Raw genomic sequence first — 19,150 nt, 5'->3', positions numbered from 1 at the left:
TTTCATAGTTTTAAAAATCAGATTATATGATTACATTTACAAAATATAAATGAACAAATGGGGAATGAGTCTGAGAAAAAGTCACTGAAGACACTCTGGAGATGTCATGAATCTATGTGTGAAATGCTACAAATTGCATTTAAATTTGTCCACCTGCTTTCAGATATTCCTGGATGTTTTACCTGTGAAATGATCCCCATTATTCAAATTTCTTTCCTGTAAAGCATGGAGGAAAACACATAATAAAGCTACACAGAAGCACACTTCTTCTAGGCTTTTTCAGAGGTATATGGAGCAACTAGTGTTTTAGAATTATCCAGTACCATCCTTCTAAAGCTCTTTACAATCAGTATTTTGGATGCATTTGGGTTACTTGGTTCTGCTTCCTATTCAGAAACACAAATCATTCCCAGAAAAAAATATTCTGAAGAATTCTGTTTTCAGGTGGATTCAAATCTAGAAAAGAGGACTTTGCAGTGCTTCAGATTTAAAGGCAAAAGGGTGTTTTTTCTGCAACCCTTTAAACCAATTATATCTGTTCCCAGGATTGAGTTGTGGCTGAACAGAACAGTTGTGTAATAAATGAAGCTGTTTTAAGGAAGCGCAGACAGGTGCTATGCAAATGCTTCCTCACCTGATATCCTTGTTAAAAAATACATGTGAAAATATTTTAAAACATTCAGAGGAATAATACACTGGTTAAGAAGAAAAAAATATGTGATAAACTCTCCAGCTTTCTTTCATAATTTGGTGCATCAATAATAGGGAGGCAAACATTCTCCTTACCTACCTCATGTCTCTCCTTTTTGTGATTACCTCTGTGGGGAAAAAAAAAAGGTTTATTAAATGGAATTACTTTTTTGGATAATTTTTTTTTAAAAAATGAAGTAACAGATTCATTAATAAATAAAAAGTGAAAAAATGCTATACTCAGACAGAGACCCCAGAGTAACTATGAATTAATAGAGACGGTATTTTCAAAAATAAAGCAGACTTAAACAATTGTTGGATAGAGATTCATTTTCCCCAAAGATCAATTATTTGAACATGTGAAGATGCCATTATTGGGGACTATTTTGCTCCTTCTCAAAAGGATTACGTTAATAGCTAATACTGTGAAACAAATTTCCTATTATAAGGGAAATAATCTACTGACAATGACAGGAGTAGATCTTGGGGGGGGGGGGAAGGACATGGAAGAAAAGTATGAGTCCTGTATTGGGGGGGAGCATTAAAAAATTACTTTCCCAACACAATGGGAGGAAAGATAATATACAAGCTGTTTGGGACAAAGTGTCACAGAATGTGAGGAGTTACACTAATGGGAAATATGGGAAATGATGCTTGGTCGAGTGATAAAATGAAAGTGGCTATGGATAGGAAATAAAAGGCATTCAAGAGAATGATAGCTGCAATAATAATGCAATCAATTACATAATATGAAAAGATAGTTGCAAGGAATTGAGTCAAAGCTTTTGTACAGCCATTACTTGTTTAAGAACTACCTCACTTAGTGACCATTCACAAATATAACAGTAATAAATTACAATTAAAAAGTTACAAACGAAAAAAGGAATAGAAAGAAAAAATAGAAAGAAAATAGAAAAGAAATAAGAAATAAAAATATACTAAAGAAAAAAAAATACATTAAAAATTCATTTTCCAACCAATGCGCGCATTTATGACCAAATTTCATGTGCCTGACAACAAAAACCTTCAGTGTGAAACTGATAAGTTCTGGTCACTTTCAGGCAGCAGCACCAACCAGCCAGAGGGTTCTAATCAACTGATTAAGGTCATAACTAATTTTTTTATACTGTCTGTAAAATTAGGCAGACTTTGGTTGTCCACTGATGATCCCACCATTAATATTATCAGGTTTTGTTTTATTTTGTTTTAATGCATATTTATTTGTATTTGTACACATTTGTATTTTATTTGTAATTCTGGTCTGTGACCATAATAAAATATTGATTGATAGATTGAACTAATTAAGGTCACTGGACTAAGCTTGTTAACTTGCAATTAGCATTTTTTAGGGAAGTGCTGCGCTATAAAGAAAAGCAGCTCTGGAAGAGACAGCTTGTTTAAGCAGTCTCTCCACCTCTTAAATATTTTCACATATGTAAGCAGTATTTTATCTGAATATAATGGCAGCAACTCGTGATCTTCACAGTCTCTCTCTCTCTCAGTTACATGTTTGCTGAGCTACCATTTTGCTTAACAACAAAGTCACTGGAAGAGATTGTGGTCACTAAATGAGGAGAGTATTTTGAAGGAAATAAAATTTGTTGAGGAAGATTGTGAATTGAGTTGGGAGTATAGGAATGATAGGTGATATCTTGAAGAGTGAAATTGAAATGAATAGTATAAATGTTAGTGTTCAAGAAAAATATTGATGAAAAGGAAGTCATAAAAGCTATGAGAATGTTGAAGAGTGGTAAGTCAATACTGTACAGGTAATCCTTGTTTAGCAACTGCCTTGGATATCAATTGTTTGCAAATATTATGGTAATAAACAGTAACAAAAATTCATAAACCAGTACATGCATTTAAGACAACAAATGCCTTCCACGTGAAACTGATTAAGGTCTGGTCAGCTTCATTCAGCAGCACCAGCCACCAGATGGTTCTAATCAACTAATTAAGGTCACAGAGTTGAGTTTGTTAATTTGTGGTTGGAACTTTTTAGGGATGTGCTGGGGGAAAAAGCAGCTCAGGAAGACATAGCTTGTTTAAGCAATCTCTCTACTGGGGGGAGGGGGAAGAAAAAAATGGGTCAGGCTCAGGACACTGTAGGAGAGCACTTTATCTAAATGAGATGGCAGCAATCAGCAAGCTTTTCAGCCTTTCTTTCTTTCTTTCTTTCTTTCTTTCTTTCTTTCTTTCTTTCTTTCTTTCTTTCTTTCTTTCTTTCTTTCTTTCTGTCATTTGGTTCGCTTAGCAACCATGTCACTTAGCAACCATTTCACCAGAACCAATTGCAGTCATTAATTGAGGACTATCTGTATGTGCATATCATGGAATTAGAAGAATTTAAAAATATAGAAATCGTTTAAAATATGTGAAAAAGCTGAGGCCTGGAAAAATGTTGTTCTAATTTCCTTATATTCTCCCCTTATTTTTTCAACTTATATGAGGGATATATATTGAGGGAATCTGGATTGGAAGATGAGCATAGCTTTAAAATTGGAAGAAAAGACATCAATAATCCATGCTATGCTGATGATGCTCCTCAGGTAGTTGAAAATGCAAATGATCTGCAAGCAGTAGTAATGAAAGTCAAGGACCAAACTAATGATAATAGGTATAACAACCAGCCTTAGATTGATAATGAAGATATTCAAGGGTGGTTAGCTTCTGCTTTTTATGATCAACCATCAACAGTAAAAACACTCAACAAATACAGCACAGACTAATAGCTGGTAGAGTAGTCATGAAGGCTTTGGAAAATATATTCAGATGACAGGTATATTGGCACTGTGGAAGACTGAGTGAAGTGGTATTGTGGGGTGCCAGATTTTCACCTCACATGGAAAGTGGTTTGCTGCTGTTCCCACTTCTTCTACCCAGCACCAAGAAGTTCTCTAATAGCCCATCTGCAAAGACCTGAGCATACGCAGGTAAGGATGTCCTTGGCACAAGTGGAATTTAAATTATAAAAAGCAATCCGGACACTGGCATCTTGTGGGGCTTTACCATATTCCACCCAGAAGGTGCTACACTCCATTTTGTTGGCTGGGGTGTTGTCTGCTGCCTTGAAGGAGCCTCTGGCAGCAGAACAGGCATGTATTTGGATAATAGTTCCCTCATGCTTCTCTCTGTACCAGGTTCAAATGATCATACTTTGAACACATTCTGTGAAGACCTCTCTGGAGTAGTCTATAATGCTGGGAAAGGTAGAAGGGAAGAGCATGACCAGCAGCAAGGTGATGGACTCAAAGTGGTGATGGGTGCAAAATTGGAAGATCTGAAGGACCATGTTGGGGACAGACCCTCCCAGGGAAAATCTATCTATGTGCTTGCTAAGAGATGACACTGACTTGATGACACATAATCAATCAATCAGTTGCTGTAAACTAGTTTTACCTAAGTTTGTCTCTCTTTTTCTTCTCTAAGCTCTCATTTATTTTGCTTACTGTTTTGTACTCTATCTGCATTCTTTATAACATTTCTTACCTTGAAGAGGAATAGCCTGTTAGCTGCATAGCTATTATGTGGACCAAATTTCCCTATACTGTGTTATTACTGTATTTACCCAGTACAAAGATTTCCCTCTTAAAATAACTGCAAGGGGGAGGGGCAAATAATGAAATCTTGATCACAACATAAACTCTGTCCCTTATGCACTTGCACATGACTTCACAAGACTATGAAAGAGTGGAACTTGAGTCATAATATTGCAATGTATGAGTTGTCATTATAGTGTCATTGTGGCTAGACACAGATGGCTCTGCTGTTACTCCATTACTATCTTGCATCCCTTTGCCTCCCCCTCTTCTGCCATTTCTCATGAAACAAGGCAGGAAGGGGTTCCATATAATTTTGTAAGTGGAGAACTTTATTTTATAGGTAGTTAATTAAGATAGATAGATCAGACAGACAGATAGATAAAAATATTTGGCTCTGGTGTTGTACTATGGTTTTCTTCTGAAAGAAAACGAAAAGTGGTAGGCAATTCTCCTTTTAAAAATGTATAGAGGCATTAGCTCTGAGAGGAGTTATAGATCTTCCTCTCAGATTTTGGTTCCAGGTACCTTGAATTAAATTATCTAATTTAATAATTACAACAATAAGAACAATTAGACCTCATAGAGATGTCTTCATTTTCTTTGGTGGTAAAACACAAGTGGGCAGATTCTAGATTGCTCCAATGACTTTCCTTATTTTCAACTTCAGCCCAGATCAAACAGATTTTGTCTCCTGCTAGGTTCTTTTTACATACTTTCCATCTAATTTCAATAGGAGATAAAATAGCTCTTTAAAAAAAAAAAAAACTGAAAATTCCAGAGCCACAACTGCTCTGGCCCTTGAATTCTCCTTTTTAGCCACCAGTGTGACATCATCAGCACAGCAGTAAATATGGCACAAAGTGGCATAGCTTAGACCTCCAGCTCTATTTGGGGAAACAAAAAACTGCGGTATCATATGGTCTTTGGAATGTCCTCCTGAGTGCCATAGAATAGCATCCTTAATGTAAGAATAAATTAGCAAGCTAATAAAAATATAATAATGATGATGGTGATGATGAAGGATTCCATACAGCCAAACTCACTGATTTCTATAATATTGCAAACTGAGTCTATTGACTCAGAATGTATGTTGATCAGAATGTCTAATACTTTCTTGTTTGATTTAAAAAATAGAACTTAATAAGATTGATAGACAGGATAGCTAAGTAGCTAGATAGCTAGGCAGACAGATGAAGTTGTGTTTTCCAATGCGTATTTCCAATGTTTACTTGAAAAGATAAATAGCCAAAAATGATCTTGGGTTCATTCCTAAAGTTCATTATTTCCAAACTTTTCACTGTCCTCAGTTTATTAAAAAGAAGTTGGAGGAACAGGAGGAGAATTATTACAGTCACAGACAAATTACTGAACTTAATTGGTCTTTGATATGTGGTTAAGTAATCTGGGTTTAGGTGGAACTAATTATGCAATGTTACACATGTTTACTAATAATTTATTTTAGTTTTGCCTCTTGAGTTAACTCCCGGTTAATGCTTTTGAGTTTCAGCAGTAAATATATAGATTTTTTTTTTCTGGAGTTCATCAATTATACATATGTATGGGCAGTATCTAAATTTGAAATATAAATAAATAAAATAAATAAATATACATATACATATACACCATAAGCATACAGACACACAGACACACATGTATATGCATACATATACACAAACTAGAGTAACAAAGGTGAACATGAATCAGTCCAGGTGATTTCTGAAAATAATATCATTTTTAGGTCCACATTTCTGTAAATCAGATCATTATTTTGATCATGCAGTGCAGGAGAAACTTCACTCTTCACCTAGACCAGCAGACAGTTTGAGCAGGTAATGCTCTGATTCTTTGATGTTCCTTGTTTTACTGAATGTCAGTCTTTAGAAATTTAAGTAGAAAATGCTCTTTCAGATAAATTTATTGGGATTGAAGGGCATGCATGTTGGAAATATTAGATTAGAAGAAAATCTGCTTCTGCAATTTGTTCAGGCAACATAAGGTTGAGGTTTTTATTTAATGCTGTTTCATGGAAAGAGACACAGCATAATATAATTAGAACACTTTTGACCCTTGTTTTTATGCTCGTAATAGAACTCCCTGCTTAATCATTTGTCATCATCCTTATTTTTATTTAATGTGCAAAATGTTGCCTGGTGATGAAGAGAGAACTCTGCCTGCAACATTGCAAAAGACACTAACTGAGGGATCGGATCCATGGCATCTCTGAGCCATGTATTATGTGGAGAAAGCATGCAATGTCTCAGCCACATAGGGCTGCACTGTGTGTGTGTTTGCTTTTGAGTTACTCTGATTTTCCTTTGATATTTCAATTTCATGGAAACTTGAAGTTTGTTCTGTTATATCATTTATGTTGTCATTTTGTGTCATATATGTCAACCAATATGTAAGTCAAAGGGTTACAGATTTAATTCTTATTGATTGTAGCTCTGTTAGGTTACCTCAGATTAAATGATTTGTGGATATATAGATATAGATATATAATGTTAAAATGTCTTTGTAGAGATATCTATTTCTCAAAATAAATGATGATGATGATGATGATGATGATACATAATGTGACAATACCTTTAGCACCATCAAACAACATCTGCCTATCCCAGGTCCTTGGGAAGGACTCGATAGGTGGATAAAAATGCCAAATCCAGTCTAAACAACTGGCTGACTGTGTGGCCGACAATAATACCTGCATCTATAATTATGGCTGCATCCGTGCCTGTATTTTTTGTAGTGGCTGCATCTTAACATAAATATTGATGGATAGGATTTTTAAAGGCTTTACTTGGATCTGGCTGGAAGTAGAATTTGGAGAAAGCTACAAATATTCCATGTGTTTAATAAATGTACAAGTAGCTGCAATTGCACAAATAACAGTGAATGCTTAGTACCGAAAGCTATTAATAATGACTTTGAAAGCAGCTACAGCTACTTAACCAGTATTAGTTCAATAAAATAATAAAATAAAATAAAATAAAGTATAAATAAATGGAATGTGTAGATCCAAACATGCACTGTGCTTTTTAGTGAATTCCATGCATTCAGCTGAAAGCATATATAAAACAAACTTCATCTACAAAATTGGGAAGCTCATTTTTCCAAGACTTACCACCCAAAAGCAAACTTTGCATAACTGTACTTCAGAAGAATCTAATTAGATTTTTATCAGAATATCTGGAAGTAAGTGATAAAATGGTTTCATTGTTTTTGATTCAGCAACAACCAGTGGGGTGCAATGTTAAGGTGCTAAACTAGGAGTGGGGAGACCCAGTTTTTAGTCTTCCCTTTGGCACAGAAGCCAATCGCTCCCTCTCAACTCTACTCGGTGTCAGGCTCTGCAACAAGCTGGCTAGGGGGAAAAAAATCTTGTTGAATCCTGCATTTATGGTTTTCCTTGTATGAAATAGGTGAGCACAGTACATAAGAAGTAGAACCAGGAAACCAAGGGTTAGAAATGCTGAGGGGGGGGGGAAGTGTGATGGGTTATTTTTTAGTACAGTATAACTATGGTATATTCAATACATTGTAATGTGTGAACTAAATGTGTGAAATGGTTTCCCCTTTGTGCTGTATAAGCAAGAACACAAACACACATATTCACTTATTATAATGCAGAATAAAGCTAGCATTTTGGCCACAGTCTGTAAATATGAGAGTGGAGATTACATTTCCTGTTAATATCCAACAAGCAGGAAACAAGTTATTTGTCAGTTGTGTCGTGTTGAGTGTGTTTCAGATTTATCTTCCAGTTATGTGGTGGAAGTTACCAGCTTTGGCAAGTTTTTGGTCATCCAATGAGCATGATATGGGGGAAAAAAAAGCTTTTAATGTCATAATACTGTTGTCTTTCTTATTTCATGGTAAAACAGATATGAGCAAATTCTGAAACAATGATGAATGAAACTGCTCCAACAGAATTCCTCATCTTGGGCTTCTCTGGTCTTCAGGAGTTGCAGCTGTTACTCTTCTTTATCTTTCTTGTCACATATATTTGTATTCTGTTAGGGAACATCTCCATCCTCACTGTTGCTTGCCTGGACCCACAGCTTCATACTCCCATGTACTTCTTCCTAGGGAATCTCTCTTTTCTGGACATCTGTTATACCACCACCAATGTCCCCCAGATACTTGTGCACCTCATGGCACAAAAGAAGAGTATCACATATGCTGGATGTGCAACTCAACTCTACTTTTTTGTCTCCTTTGTGGGCACTGAATGCATCCTTCTAGCTGCAATGGCCTATGATCGCTTTGCAGCCATCTGCCACCCTTTAAAATATACTTTCATCATGAAGAGAGCCTTTTGTGTGCAGTTATCTGGTGCCTGTTGGGCAGGTGGATTTTTCAATTCAGCCCTTCACACTTACTTTGCATTCCGTTTGCCATTCTGTGGGACTAATCAGATCAATTATTTCTTTTGTGATATTCCTCCCCTTCTAAAGCTTTCATGTGGAGACACCTCAGCAAATGAGATCACTTTGCTTGTTGCTGGGATATTTATAGGATGGACTCCATTTGTCTGCATTGTCCTCTCTTACATGTACATCATCTCCACAATCATGAAGATACAGTCTAATGAAGGGAGGATCCAAGCTTTCTCCACCTGCACCTCACACCTGACTATTGTCATCTTGTATTACGGAAGTGCCATTTTCACCTATGTCCGGCCAATATCAACATACTCATTGGAGAAAGACCGACTCATTTCTGTCCTTTATAGCATTGTCACTCCCATGCTAAACCCTTTGATCTATACATTTAGAAACAAAGACATTAAAAATGCCCTGAAAAAAATATTTCTGAGGGCACTGTATTTGAGATAGAAGAAGAACTGTGGTTTAGCATTTTATTTATTTCTTTATTGGAAAATTTAGAGTTCAACCTGTCTGTCACTGTGGATGAATGTGACTAGGAAATACTCTATCCATGTATATTGTCTATTCTTTCTATTGTGAATACATGCTATTGTTATATGTGGGTGTGCTAACTAAGGGTCTTGTTTGAAGTAACTTTTTGAAACTCAATGCCAGTTCCTAGACTGTCAATAATTAACTTCCTTCTAAGGAGCTCCAGACAATGTACATGGATCTCTCCTTTTTTCCATTAAGTTTAACTTGACAGTATAAGTGATAACCGGGACTGTTTGTCAGTCAACGATGAGTTGAATCCAAACTTGGTCCATTTAGTAAGTGTGTCTGAACTGTTTTATTTTTTCATCTTAGAGCATAGGGATGGTTACAAGGAACATACACACACACATACGCTTGCTTAAAACAGACTATGGCATACACATAAGTTTTTACAGTTGCAATTATTACATTCCTTGCATGTAAGATAATATAAAAACATAAGATAAAATAATATTTAGAAAATATCTTTAAGATTACTAAAAGCATTTATAATTGTTCTTGGTTATAAGGTAACATGTGACTTATTGGTACTAAAGGATAAAGAAAACAAAACCAGTAAAATAATCTTTGTTTCACTGATGTGTAAATTTGGTGTGCAGATATCACAGGGCAAAACCCTAAATATCATATATTAATTCACTTACCATTCAGCAAATTTTAGTAATGTTCTCTCTTCCCTCCCTCCCTCTCTTTGCATCTACCTCTACCTCTACCTCCATCTTCCTACATCATCTAGATCTATATTTCTATGTATCAAAAGAAAAAGGCGATTCATTCTCAGATAATTTTGTTACTACTAGAAAGAATATTGACCATGAACTTATGTCTGTAATCCTAATGTGGGATTCTGGCATAATACTACTGGGTTTCACATGAATTGGATATTCATCGTGAGTGGAAATTAAAATGGCAACAGGTATTTCTGAGGAAAAATGATGATTTTTGGAAATCCATTTTGGCTAGAACATTGAATAACATGACATAAGACCCAAATACCGATATCAGTTTAGCTTTATTGGCATATGATACACTGTGCTCTGTATTTAATAATAATAATAATAATAATAATAATGATGATGATGATGATGATGATAATAACAGATGCATATACAAGTTTAATAAATTATTGTTATATAATGGAAAGGAAGTCACTGTGGATTGGCAAGAAGTGTAAAATCATGGAAAGAGTGGCCTGAACCACATAGCTGACTGCACAGTAGACTTAGTGTTTTTTCCTTGGAGCAGATGAGACATGGTCTGAGTAATGAGACATTACCATCAATCATTTGTCATGCATAGATAATTGCCTCATGACTACAGAGTCAACTGCAGCCACCAGCCTCCACAGGAAGGATGGGTCAATTTGAATGACCAGCCCCAGGGTTTTGGTGGATCCAGAATATTTTCAAAATGTGTTTGGGGAATTTCCCAGCAGTCTTGGGGGTAGAGCTGTTGAATACTTTGTTAACCATTGTGCATGTGTGTGTGTATGTGGGGGGGGGGGGAGACAGAGAAGTCTGAGTGCTAGATAAGATTGCTCTTGAGCAGCCTCTCCCGGCCTACCAAACCTGAGTGGGTCCTTGGTTTTCCTGGAAGCTCCAAGAAATGAAGGAGATGAAGAGATACCTGCAATGAAGCTGGTAGAAAATGGGGAGTATGACCAGTCTCACATGCAACCTCATATCTGAGCCTGTTCTCTGGTGATAAAGACAGTGAAACAGAAACATTTCATCTGCAGAATGTCACCCAGCTACTATTTTTAGAGTGCCTCAGCCCTACTTGGACTACTTCTACTTATCAGAAGATTCATGTACTCATCTGAGCAGGCATGACAGATTTTAAAGTTCAAAATTACCTGCTGGAATTAGACTTGCATTGTAGTAACAACCAATTTAGTACTCATTCATTATACTAATATGATCCAACTATCCATCTCCAATTAAAACTTGAACAGCCATATTCTATATGAGCTGAATTTTTTGAATCCTCATCAAGGATTTATTTTAAGGAGTACTATTTAATCCAGTTGAAGTGCAACTAGTGCAATATGTGTGCGATTAGTTTTACCTTCCATACAGGAAGGTATGTTGAAGCTGATATGTTGGTCAGGATTTTAGAAGGTATTCCTGATGATTTTCACTATGGGATTAGGCAACTCTTTGTCCAAGTTAATACCAGTGTGTCCAAGACAGCATCCTCAGAGATCAATAGAATATTGTCCGCAACTATTATACAGTTGGTAATGTTTTCATGTAAAAGGTAACCCTTTCACAAAATTCTCAATTCCAGCACAATAAAATATTGATATTCTTCTACTTCTCTATGTAGTGAGAGCAATGAAACCCGATTTGCTTTGGAAAGTCACTTCAGCCTTATGCAAAATTTGAGTGTATTTAGAAAAGCAGAACTTGAGGCATAGTATAAGTATTCTAACATATATTTTTGTCTAGAGCAAAATAAGGAAATTTGCACCCCATAACTTCACTTTATGAAAATGACCACCTTTCATGGTATAATTCAGATTTTACTTTCTCTATAAAGGCTGAGAAAAGTGGAGAGAAGATGGATGCTACCTCTCTAAAAAATGTAACATTTACCATACTTAGTATCTGTATTCCATACAAGGAAAGGCATCCACCATCTCAAAATATTTAATAAACAGTGGCCAAGCTTAGTATTTCTGCTGCCATAATTCTCTCCTGTCCCCCACTACCCTGCCCAAACTACAAGAGTAAGATTTTATATATTTTTTTTTCCCTTCCCAAAACAAATATTTCTTCATTGCACTCATTCACCCACACAAAGCAAATATAGGAATAAGCCTAAGGATGAAACTAACATGATTAAAATGACAGGGTAAATATAAAATAATTGTTGTAAGTAAAATAAAATTTAAAGGTAAAGCTTCATTTACATGCAAGACATTTTGGCTAAGCTAAGGTCTAAGAGTAGGCCATATTCAGCAGAACATAATCAATCCAATTCAAGTGCTTTTAGTCACTATGTTCCTTATGTTATATCCATCTGCACAGAATCTGGGTATGTTATGTATTGTTTTAGGGTTGTTGTCAGATGTCAGAAACTATACATATTGTTGAGTATTAAATCGTGTAATATTAGTCAGAAGCAGAGTCATAAGGGCTCAGCAGAGATCCTATCAAACTGACAATAGAGGATGACATGCTCACTAGCTTCTACTTGTCCTAACTTGCAGGCTTATACTCATAATGGCCACAGTATATTTTCAAATTGATGTTCCAGCAGCACCAAAGGGAGAGCATTGTGTTAGGCTGTAATGAAAGCCCTTCTCTGGCTCAGAACATCCATCTGCATGAGATATTCAGTTGGAGTCATGATGTATCTTAAACTGTCAGCCATGAAGACTCAAAGCATATTGTCTTAATGAATTTGGCATTCTATATACACTAGGCTCTGCTGTTATTGCTTGAAGTCCATAAAGAGTAAGTGAAGAGGTGACAGCCCTAGGAGTGAATGGCTTGCTTCCACATAGGTTGAACACCATCCCCTAAAGTTAAGGGGAAGGGGTAAAACTGTAGATGAAGTGACCAGTAATTTAATGAGGCCTGCTAGATTATGGTCTCCACTCTTGCTATTCCTGCCTTAATGCATTCTCTTTCCTCATCAAGATAATCTCAAAATTTAATAATTTCAAGGTCTCTTTGAAGTTAGTTTCTAAAAAGTTTCTTTAGGGCAATCTTCACATCTTTGCTTTTCAAGCTGTATATAATGGGGTTCAACATGGGGGTTAGGACACTGTACTGGATTGACACAAGCTTGTCCATGGTTTCTGAGTAGCCAGAGGCAGGTTTCATGTATCTAATGAATGCAGTCCCACAAAACAAGAGAACCACTGTGAGGTGGGAAGCACAGGTAGAGAATGCCTTCTGCCTGCCTTCTGCAGAATTTATCTTGAGAATGGAGCCAACAATATGAACATAGGAAGCTATAATTAGAAGAAGGGCAGCAAACCCTAATGGCATGCTAAAGGCAAGAATTACCATTTCATTGGCAAAAGTACTAGTGCAAGACAGCTGCAATAGCAAAGGTAACTCACAGCTGAAATGGTTAATGTCACTGGGACCACAGAAATGTAGGTCAGTTAAAAAAAGAGTATTAACCAAGGAGTCCAGAAAACCTGATATCCATGCAGCCAACACCATTTGGATGCACAAGCGGTGGCTGATAATGGTCCTGTATCTCAGTGGGTTGCATATGGCAGCATAACGATCATACGCCATTGCTGAAAGTAAGAAGATCTCTGTTCCAACCATGAAAATAAAGAAAAAGACCTGAGCTATGCAGCCACAGAGAGAAATAGTCTTTTTTGTAGCTAGGAGATTCTCCAGCATTTTGGGAACTGTTACAGAAGAATAGCAGATGTCAAGGAAGGATAAGTTAATGAGAAAGAAATACATTGGAATGTGCAGTTGAGGATTAGTCCTTATTACCAATATGATGACCATATTCCCTACTACGGTTATTAAGTAGATTGGTAAAAACACCAGGAACAAGAAAACCTGGAGTGTTGGGTCACCAGAAAATCCCAAGAGAAGAAATTCAGTGACAGCTGTTTGGTTTTCCATAGTACTTTGCTCAGTGGGACTGATTATTTGATTAATTAATTAATTGTGCCATCAAGTTGGTGCCAAATCCTAGTGACCACATAGATAGATTTTATCCATGATGATTTATCCCCAACCTGATCCTTTTGGTCTTCCAGCAATGCACCCATCACCATTGTAACTTTCCATCCACCTTGCCTCAGTGGGAGAGTAATCTGGAAAAAAACATAAATTATTAAACTGAAAAGGAATTTGGATAATCAGAACACAGGAAGGAAGGGAGGGAGGAAGGGAGGGATAGATGATAGATGAACTACCTCTTGTAGCAACTGGTTCTGAATCTATATATCATTCTTTCAGCTGCTGAAAGAATGCTTGAGGCAGGAGCAAACAGGGAGAAAGTTCAAGCAGAGGAAGTGCCATGGCAAGACAAGATCCTGAATGGAATGTACCATTGACAGATAGCTAAGGTGGCTGACACTGGAAATCCTACCACTGGCTGGAAAGGACTGGACTAAAAGATGGCACTGATCATAGCAACACAAGAACAGGCACTAAGCACCAGATCCATAGAAGCAGGGCTCTACCACACTATGAAGGACCCAAGGTGCAGATTGTGCAAAGAGGCTTCAGAGACAGTCCAATACGTAGTGACAGGGTGTAAAATGCAGGCAGGAATAGCATACACTGAACGGCACAACCAAGTAGTTGGCATTATGTACAGGAACATCTGCATAGTGTATGGACTAGACCCTCCCAGGACCAGATGGGAGATTCCACAGAACATTGTGGGGAATAACAGGGCTAAAATCCTGTGGGACTTCCAGATCCAGATGGACAGGCAGGTACTGGCGAATCATCCAGACATTGTAGTAGTAGATAAGGGCCAGAAGACAATGGTGATGATAGATGTAGCAGTGCCAAGTGATAACAGCATCAGGAAGGAGTATGAGAAACTGGAGAAGTATCAAGGCCTGAAGGAGGAACTAGAGAGGATGTGGAAAGTAAACACAAACAAATACAAGCTGTCTCTAGAGCAAATAACTAAGCTGCATGCTGCAAATGAGGCTACTTTTTTAATAATGCCTCTGACTCTTTCACTTCTTTGTAATTGGTATTAGATTACAGGGTTGTAACAATTAATTTGAAGTATACCTTCTAAAGTAAATGGTATTTACAATACATTTTTGACACTAATATATAGAGATTATATCACTATATCCCTGTCAAGAAAACATACATGATTACACTAATGGTTGCAATCAGAAATGACATAAAATGTATATGTAAATATTAAGGAAACTTGGAATCCCCTGTAAGAAGCTTATTAATTCTAATAACATTCATTTCATTTATCCAAAAATACTGAGATGGGGGGGGAAAAACTGGGAATTTTGTCCAGTGTTTATTTCAAAACACTCTGATTTTCCCTTTAATCGGATTTCTCACTTTCTACACTTTGAACCACTATTTTCAATTCAAAAATACTTCACAACACTGATAAAAAAATGTAATTTTGAGACACAAATTTTAAAGGATAGGTGGTAGCACCTGGCCCACTTCATATAGGCTGGGAAGCTAAACAGAGCAACACTCTGCTTAGCTTATTACTTGACTGGGAGACCATCAGGGACCACCAGGACTGTAGGATAGGCCACAATGTTCAAAAAAAAAAAAAAAATCCAAGAAGAAAGCAATGGCAAATTGCATCCATATTGTTGCCTAAAAAACTTCATAGGTATGTCCATGAAATCAGAAATTGATTTTGATTCAAAAGAGCTTTTACCTTTACACTGAGACCAAATATAATTTGTATATTGTGATAATCGAAATAATACATCTGTAAATGTACATTCAAATACATTTTTCATATTTTACAAATATGAGGTTAATAAAGTAATAGGATTAAATTTATCTATACATGAACACATGTGGAACTGGATTGAAAAGAAATTAATCTGGCCTGAAGACAGCCTAAAGCTTTTTGAGAAATATTCAAAGTTGCATTTGAATGTATATGGCTGCTTACAGACTTTCTTACATATGTTATCTGTGAAATGATTCCCAGATTTTTCCTTTCCTTTCCTTTCCTTTCCTTTCCTTTCCTTTCCTTTCCTTTCCTTTCCTTTCCTTTCCTTTCCTTTCCTTTCCTTTCCTTTCCTTTCCTTTCCTTTCCTTTCCTTTCCTTTCCTTTCCTTGTCCTGTCCTGTCTTCCTTCCTTCCTTCCTTCCTTCCTTCCTTCCTTCCTTCCTTCCTTCCTTCCTTCCTTCCTTCCTTCCTTCCTTCCTTCCTTCCTTTCTTTTCTTGTAAGGCATGGAGAATAAGGCATGCTAATGCCATATTACTCACACAGCAAGCTTCTTTCAGACTTTTTCAGAGATATATGGACTACCTAGGCCTTTAGCTAGATCTAGTATAATCATTTTTATCTTATTCAATCAATCATTTTGGGGTATTTGGATGACTAGATAGAACCTGTCTGCAACTTCATAAACCAAATGTGCTTTTCTCCAGGATTTGGCTGCAGTGGCTGAGAACAGTTGCATGAACCTAGGAAAAGATGAAGCTTCTTCAAGGAGCTGCAAATCAGGTGACACATGAATGCTCCAGCCCCTTATACCTCTATTTGAAAATACAGGGAATAATATTTGAAAACTCAGAACAATGTTGTGTTGGTTAAAAAGAAACCATTCTATCAGAAACTCACTTCATATTGTTTTTGTACGTTGATCAATAAATAACAGAGGGGAGGCAAATCTTATCCTTACCTACTTCATGACTCTGTTTTTGGACTAGCATGGGATCAGCCCTGTGAAAATAAATATTATTTATACATATAGATGGAATGACCTCTTTTGAGTTTTTTTTAATAATGTAAGAAACGATGATGATGATGATGATGATGATGATGAAGAAAGAAAGAAAGAAAGAAAGAAAGAAAGAAAGAAAGAAAGAAAGAAAGAAAGAAAGAAAGAAAGATAGACAGATAGATATGAAGAAAGGTAAGGTAGTACCTTTAAGTAGAAAACATCAGAATAACTATTAGTTAAGACAACTGGTATTTTCAAAATAAAGCTGAATTAAGTATTTACTGGATTGGGAATTCATTTCCCTTTGGATCAATTATTTGAACATGTGGATGTGCTGTTATTTGGGATTTTCTTAAACCTGCACAAAAGGATTCAGCTAATAGCTAATACTATGAACAATATTTCCTATGATGTGTGTATGTGTGTGTGTGGGGGGGGAATCTTGAGGGCTTTAGTGGGATCTTATGAAACAATGAACATGGACAAGTAGTAAAGAAGTGACAGAAACTAGAATAAAAATAGAATGACTGCAGGAAGAGAAAGCATGGGTTCTGTATGAATAAAGTGTGCCCAAATATATTGATCTGCCAAGAGAATGGAAATAAAGTGTATATAAGGAAAGATTATATAGTAGCTGCTTGAAACAGAGTAAAAAAAAAAAAAAGTGTTACAGAATGTCACACAAATGTATGAAGTTACAATAATAGGAAGTATGAAAAAGGATGCTTGGTAAAATGGTAGTGAGAATGTTGTGAATGAAAAAGAAATGGTGTTTAAGAGAGGGATTGCTGCAAAAATTAAGATATTGTATAATGTACTTAGAGAAGAAAAGGCAGCTGTAGAATATAGTCAAAGAGATCAAGAAATGGCTGGAATTAAAAGAGATAGAGGAAATGCAACAACAAACATTGTTGATTTTTTTTTTTTAAATTAGGTGAAGAGAACTAAACAAGAAACCTTCACCAGAGTGAAATAAATTAAAAATAAGCATTATGCAACTGCTTCTGATGAAACTGAAGTGAGAGAATTCAGGAAGGAATATAGTTCTGATACATTGAAGAGTAGAACTGAAGTGGATGCTATAATTATTAATAATCAAAAAAAAATATGATGGAAATCATGAATGAATGCTTTGATACTTTTGAAAAATGGTAAGACTGCAAATGTGATAGTGTAGCTGAAGAAATATTAAAATATGGATATTTATGTGTGAAGATTTTATCTGTTCCTTGAGGAATGAAGAATGTGGTTATTGTTCACCCATTCAAAGGAAAGTTGGAAAGAGAAAATACAAAAACTACAGGGAGATTAGTTTGTTAAATGTGTCTGGGAAAGTATTTGGCATAATTCTGATTTAAAGAAATTGAGCAGTACCAATGAATACGTTTTGGAACTGCAATGTGGTTTTATGCCAGGCAGCATTGGAGATTAGACTTTTATTCTTCAATAGGTGACTGAGAAATATCTGAAAGATTTTTGTACATTTGTATGTGTGTATATATATATGGTATATTATATGATTAAATGAATATGCTTGAATTGTAGACTTTTTGCATGATAGGTTGGTTTCTGAATGCAATAAGAATGGCATACTGTAGGATTAAATATGCCATTAGAAATAAAGTTTGCATGAAAATAAATATTCTGATAGACAACTCTTAGCATGGGAGGTAGATGTAGACAAATTTCTGACACTGCTCTGTTGGCTCAGAACCCAAATGATTTGCAATGACTATTTGACAAATTATTCATAAAGGAAGTTTTTATTTTTATTGACATAATTTATTATGCAAACTAATCAAAATAAACAAATTTATCAGATATCATTAGAAAATCAATACAATTATAAAATGAACACAAAAAGAGAAGGGGTATGACAAAAGGAAATGTTCTAAACAGAACATCTCCAAAACTATGACCATGTTGTTTGAAAGTCATCATCTTTGCCCCTTTGTAAAAACAAACAAACAAGCAAACAAACAAATAAATAAAATTGCCCTAAATCAAATGTTGACAAAGAGCACATACAAACAATTCATTGTTACAGAGCAAGTGTGGATTTCTCCCTCTATGATTTTTTTCTCTCTCTATGTGTGTGTTTCTGCATGTGTGAACAACTGTGATTCCTCATGACTACCTGGACAAGTCCCCGCAATTTTCTTGGCATAATTTGCAAAAGTGTTTGCCATTGACTTGTTCCAAGGACTAAAAGAAAGTGACTGGCCCAAATTGTCCAGCTTCCTTTGTGTCTAATGCAGACTACAACTTGCAGCCTCCCAATTTCTAGCCCAAGTCTCTTTAACCACTACATTAAGCCAGTCCTCCCCTCTAGCGGTATAACACTTTGACACCTGATTTGCATCTCTAACAGCAGGGTGATTGTAACCATCACTTATTAAACATTCTTTGCTGTGTCTTGTGTACACAAAACATTTTTTCTATCCATTAGCTTCGTTTTACAGCAATCAAAGTTTCTTTTTGGTCCCCAGCATGATTAGGCATTCAGCTGTAGCACATACCTTATTTTATTATGCATTTGTCCTCAAACGTCCAGAAACAGACTCAGGAGTTTTATTTTGGCAAACTCCAAGATAAAGATATTT

General features: G+C 36.1%; 2 protein-coding genes across 2 annotated transcripts; one reads left to right on the top strand and one right to left on the bottom strand.

Moving 5' to 3' along the window:
* Positions 1-8,134: 8,134 nt before the first annotated feature.
* On the top strand, positions 8,135-9,067 carry LOC103049530 (olfactory receptor 5V1-like). The gene has a single exon (XM_007442457.2). The coding sequence runs from the start codon at positions 8,135-8,137 to the stop codon at positions 9,065-9,067; it is 933 nt and encodes a 310-aa protein (XP_007442519.2).
* A 3,773-nt stretch (positions 9,068-12,840) lies between these two features.
* On the bottom strand, positions 12,841-13,758 carry LOC107326542 (olfactory receptor 5A2-like). The gene has a single exon (XM_015890717.2). It carries the CDS (start codon positions 13,756-13,758, stop codon positions 12,841-12,843), a length of 918 nt encoding a protein of 305 aa, XP_015746203.2.
* Between the last annotated feature and the right edge of the window lie 5,392 nt (positions 13,759-19,150).

This window comes from Python bivittatus, unplaced genomic scaffold (genome assembly GCF_059951505.1).
Source record: "Python bivittatus isolate LINGU-HERP-01145 unplaced genomic scaffold, Pbiv_v1 ctg000470_np1212, whole genome shotgun sequence".
Classification (NCBI taxonomy): Eukaryota; Metazoa; Chordata; class Lepidosauria; order Squamata; family Pythonidae; genus Python; species Python bivittatus.
The sequence above is the reverse complement of the archived record's forward strand: the minus strand, read 5'-3'. Positions and strand labels throughout refer to the sequence as shown.